Source organism: Monoraphidium neglectum (assembly GCF_000611645.1).
Source record: "Monoraphidium neglectum strain SAG 48.87 unplaced genomic scaffold scaffold00196, whole genome shotgun sequence".
Classification (NCBI taxonomy): Eukaryota; Viridiplantae; Chlorophyta; class Chlorophyceae; order Sphaeropleales; family Selenastraceae; genus Monoraphidium; species Monoraphidium neglectum.
Genome location: NW_014013432.1, coordinates 1 through 4,805, shown reverse-complemented (window position 1 = coordinate 4,805; position 4,805 = coordinate 1). Strand labels below are relative to the sequence as shown.

At 66.4% G+C, this 4,805-nt stretch overlaps 2 protein-coding genes across 2 annotated transcripts in view; both read left to right on the top strand.

Annotated features, from left to right (window-relative positions):
* The window catches only part of MNEG_1861 (hypothetical protein), a gene marked incomplete at both ends in the record, with an annotated part of 3,412 nt that extends 1,928 nt beyond the window's left edge, over positions 1 to 1,484 (top strand). Inside the window, 2 exons of the mRNA XM_014049658.1 lie at positions 146 to 785; positions 1,271 to 1,484. Coding sequence (XP_013905112.1) covers positions 146 to 785; positions 1,271 to 1,484 — 854 coding nt within the window. The remainder of the gene's footprint in view (positions 1 to 145; positions 786 to 1,270) is intronic.
* A 2,049-nt stretch (positions 1,485 to 3,533) lies between these two features.
* On the top strand, positions 3,534 to 4,730 carry MNEG_1860 (hypothetical protein; the record flags this gene model as incomplete). Its single annotated transcript, XM_014049657.1, has 1 exon — positions 3,534 to 4,730. A coding segment is annotated over one exon (1,197 nt), but the record flags the coding sequence as incomplete, so codon positions are not given.
* Between the last annotated feature and the right edge of the window lie 75 nt (positions 4,731 to 4,805).

Genomic DNA, 4,805 nt, shown 5'->3' with positions numbered 1-4,805 from the left:
CCGCCGCTGCGTGCCGCCGGCGAGGCGGCCCCGCAGGCGCGGGCCGCGCCCGGCGATCCGTCCCATGGGGCTGCGGCCGCGGCGGGCGCGCCCGTCGGCGCTGCGGCTGGCCTGGGCGCGGCCCCCAACGGCGCGTGGCCCGCAGGGGCGGAGGCGGCGGACGGGAAAGCCCAGGATGCGGTCATCCCTCCCATTGACGATGAACACAGCGAAAAGCAAGGGGAGGCAGCAGCAACTGAGGGCATGGCCGATACCGACGAGCCGGCTCCGGCCCTGATTGAGCCGTCTGCCGCGGCGAGCGCCAGCGCCTTTGCCGCGCCTGCCGCCGCCGGGCCGGGGGCGATCGGAGGGCTGGCGGACGGCGCGAGCGGCCAGGGCAGCGGCGGCGGCAGCGGCGGCAGCCGCGACCTGGATGAGAAGTTTGTCAGCGCCGAGCTGCAGTTCATGGGCAGCGGCCTCACCGAATTCATGAGCACCGACATCGACGCCGCGCTGCCCGGCGCCGCGCCGCCCGCCGCCCCGGCGGCCGAGGGGGTCGCCGCGGCCCGTGAGCCGCCGGCGCCGGCGCCGGCGATGGCTGCCGCCATTTTGGTGGCCACCAACGGAGGCGCCGGCGCCGCGGGCGGGCCGGCGGCAAATGGAGGCGCAGGCGCTGCGCCAGCGGGCGAGCAGGAGGGGGCTGCGGCGGGAGTGGGGGCAGTGCAGCCCAAGGATTCGGCGCCCGCGGGGGCGGGTGAAGACGATGACGTCGCGCGACTGCTGGCCAGGGCACGCACGCAGTCCAGGTGAGCAACGCGGTGACCGTGGCATAGCTATCTGCATGCACGTGCACGTGCGTACGAGAGCAGTTGTGTACACGCGCGCACGTGTGTGTGAGTGCGAGAGTGAGTGTTCGTGTTCGTGTGTGTGTGTGTGTGTGTGTGTGCGTGTGCGTGCGGCGACGCATGGTCGATTATGTGTGTGTGTGTGTGTTTCTGTGTGCGGCGGCGCATGTGTGCGTACGATGATGTTTGTGTGTGTGTGTGAGTGTTAGTGTGAGTGTGGATGGGAAGGCCTGTGTGTCTGTTTGTATGTGTGCGAGAGAGTGTGTGCAAACGAGAGAGATTGAGTGTGTGCGTGCGTGCGTGTGTGCGCATGCGCGCCAGATGCGCTGGCTCTGCAATCTACAGTGCCTCATCAGCCCATATGTTTTGGCTCGTTCGCCCGCGTCCCTGATGCGCGGCCCCCTCACCTACCCCCCCACCCCACCCCACCCCTTCCCTCCCCCCAGCCGCATGTCGGCGGACAGTGACCCTGTGGCCAACCTGCTCACAGCAGCCCACAGCCAGTCCTCCAGGATCAACGAGATTGTCCAGGGCGCCACCCCCGGTCGCGATGTGGGCGGCGCCGGGGCCGCGGGCGGCGCGGCGGGGAAGGCGCGGCGGCTCGAGGCGCTGCGATCGTTCAAGATCGCTTCTGAGGATGAGGATGACGAGGACGAGTGATCCGCCAGGCGCTGGGCAGGGCGAGGGCTGGACAGGTCCGAGGCGTTTGTGTGTGGGGATAGTATCTCCTTGTGGGCATTGTATTAGCGGCGTGCTTTCAGGGAGGGGTGTCAATGTCTCGGGGCTGGCGGACGCAACGGCGTTGTCGAGGAGGGTGCAGGGGAGCTTGAAGCGGCGGTTGAGGATGGTTGATTTTCAGGAGGTCAACGGGAGGGGAGGATCCCAACACACAAGCGGTCCCGCAGCCCCTGCGGCGCCGAGACGCTGTGTGCAAGGCAGGCGGCTTGGCGCAGCAGCTAGGCGCTCGCGTTTGATATCAAACCACATGCACGGCTGGAAGTGAGGGCCAGCGCTGCCCTCTGTGCGAAAGCACCAACAGTGTCGCAACGGTGTCGCACGCCGCAACCTTTTGGCGCATATCAATCGTTGCGAGTGCAGCTTATGAATTCCTGCACCCCATGAAGCGGTGTTGCAGCAGGCGCTTGCAGCAGCTATGGTTGACCCTGCCCCACGGCCGATGATGGCCGTTGGACGGCACTCTTGGCCGTCCATATCGTGCAATTGGTGCACCGCTGCTTTTGTGCCCCTCTCACCGCGCGTGTGCGCTGTTGCGAGACGCCGCCATGGGGATGGCTTGCTGTCCGCAAGCGCGCACGCCAGCTGCGTGCGCATCTGTCCTAGGCCACCCCAACGGGCGCGATTTTGTGCCGCTCTCGGCTCAAACCCCATTCCAAGCTGCACCGATTTGGTTCGATGGGACAAAGGTTTTTGGTGATGGACGCAATTGTACCACTTCCGCCGCTAAGCTTTCCACCGCCATTGCCGCATGATGATGTGCCAGCATGAACAAGATTCATGTGTGTCCCGCATTTCGAGGTCGCCAGGCTCCGCCCGTTCTAGGATGCCAGCACTGCACACCTCCGCTGTATGCCCGGCTGCGAGCATAGGTTGGAGTGGTTGGCCGGTGCTTTTTGGCCCCGCCCTGACTAGGATGAGCCTTGCGATACTTGTTACAGCACAAGCCCATATTGTAAATCCAGGCAATATCGACGGCAAATACAAATAGCAGCTGCCAGACTTTCAACGCAGCGGCGGACGAGGTGGCCAGTGCACTGCGCAAGATTGGCGTGCTGTCTCTCAGTGTGGCGGTAGGGTTGAAGCTTCACCACTAAGACTCAGGTGCGGACAGGCGCAAACTGATGATGAGCATGTGAGGGCGAGGTGGGACGCGGTTGCCCTCCTCGGCATGCAGTGGGGCCCACTTGTGGCCCACTGCGCTCCAACCACCCTCCAAGCCCGCGCGGCCACCTGCCCAAACGGTTGCCCAACTTGTGGATCACGCCTTTGAGCGTCGGATTCAAGTACTTAAAGCCGATATGCGACTCTACACACTTACAATATGCTCTGACGCGTTCTGCTCGATAATCCACCTGGTGAGGTGAAGCTGGCGAGGTCGAAGTGGACCACAGCGGCTAGTGGTGAGTGCTTCCGAGGTCGCGGGAGTAACCTCATTAATTTGCACGCACTTTAGCGTGGACTCGCCAAAAATCTGACTTCTCGGTGTGCACCTGGAACCGGTGGACGGCCCCAGCACCCGTCCGAGACCCCACGGTCGAGATCAGGACGGCTAGTGCTGCAATCAATGAATTTGTGGCATGATGCGCGCTCATGAGGGAGCCCTGTGACAGCCTTTGCGATGGCGCTCGACACACCCCGCGGCACACTGTGAAGGACTGGCTCGGTGAGCGAGTTGCTCACCTGACAGCACTCGTATAAGTATGAATTACATCTGGAGACGCCTTGGCTGCTCATGCAGGGTCCTTGCCGTTTGAGCTGCTGACATGCATAGGCTGCACACCATCCAGCCTGCGCGCCCGCTCCCCCACGGCCACCGCGCGTGCAGACTGTACTACATTCGCAACCAGCGACGCTTGCGCCGTCGGGGCGAGCGCGAACAATGCGTTCGTCGATGCATGGCTGTCAAACGGCTGCGTGCGGCCCGTGGCAGCGGTAGGGGCGCCGCTCGCGCCCGGGGAGCCCTGGGTCAGTATGAAACCCTCATCCAGAGCAGGCCAGTTTCTGAACGGCAGCGGCCCTGCTACAGGCAGCCCGAACGCTAGCGGGCCGGAGCAGTGGTCAGGGGCGACAGCCCCCAGACGGCGACGGATCTATGGCATCCTTCGGCCCCTGTCGCCGCCGCGCGATGCGCGCGGCGCGGCCGGCCAGGGCGGCAGGGAGGCGGGGCTTGCAAGTGACAATGAGGGCGCGGGTGCTAACCAGCCAGATGGCGCCGACCGGTTTGAGCCTGCGGCCCAAAAGGCAAGGCCGGCGGTTTCGGTTGACCTGCGGGGTATGGTCCAACACAGCAACCCCGTCGACTCTCCGCCCAGCACGCCCGCCGCGCAGCCGTCGACGCCGCCGGCCGCCACACTGCCGCAAAGCGCTGCGCAGCAGCGGTTGGAGGCGAGTCATGGGTCGTCAGCCCGCAGGTGCCCTGAAATCTTGCCTTCCTCAGGAGTGCAGGTGGCGGCGCTTGTGCCCTCATCGCGTTGCGCCCCGGCAGCGGCAGAGCAGCGGCAGCAGCTGCAGCAGCGGCAACAGCAGCAGCAGCAGCAGCAGCAGCAGCAGCAGGCAGGGGGCCAGCAAGAAAAGGAAGACGATCTGCAGCAGCGCCAAAAGGAGCTGGACAATGGGCTGAGGACGCCAGAGCTGCCACCCCCAAAAGGTCTCCCTGTGCCTGTGCTGCAAGCAGCCTTGGCGGCGCCTGCTGAGGCGTTGGATGTGTGGCAGGGCCAGTCAGAGCCACCAAAGCATGCTGGGCGGGACAAGGTCCCAGCCAACGCAGACGCGGCAACCGCCCGACACGTGCGGGCGCCTGCCGCTGCCGCTGCCGCTGCCGCCGCCGGTGCGACGCCGCAACGGCAACCGCTGCCGCCGCCGGTGCCGGACCGCGGCCGCGCAAGCAGCAGCAGCAGTTACGGCAGCAGCGGCGGCGGCGGGGCCGGGGGCGGCAGCAGCAACAGCACCAGCACGAGTAGCAGCTTGGTCAGGAGCAGCATCGAGGGGACAGACTGGCGTCCGCGTGTGCGCGTCTTGGAGATCGCAGCTCAATTCCAGACTGCTGCGTCCGCAGCTATCACAGCCGGCGGCGGTGGCGGCGCTGCAGCTGCAGCTGCCACAGGCGCGGCCGAGGGCTGCGCCATGGGGCCGCCGCGGCGGACAAGGAGCGCACCCGAGCCGCGGCGCGTCGCGGCCGCGCTGCAGGCGCGCATCGCGGCGATCGCCGGGGCGATTGCAGCCGCGGCCGCACCGCGCGGCGGG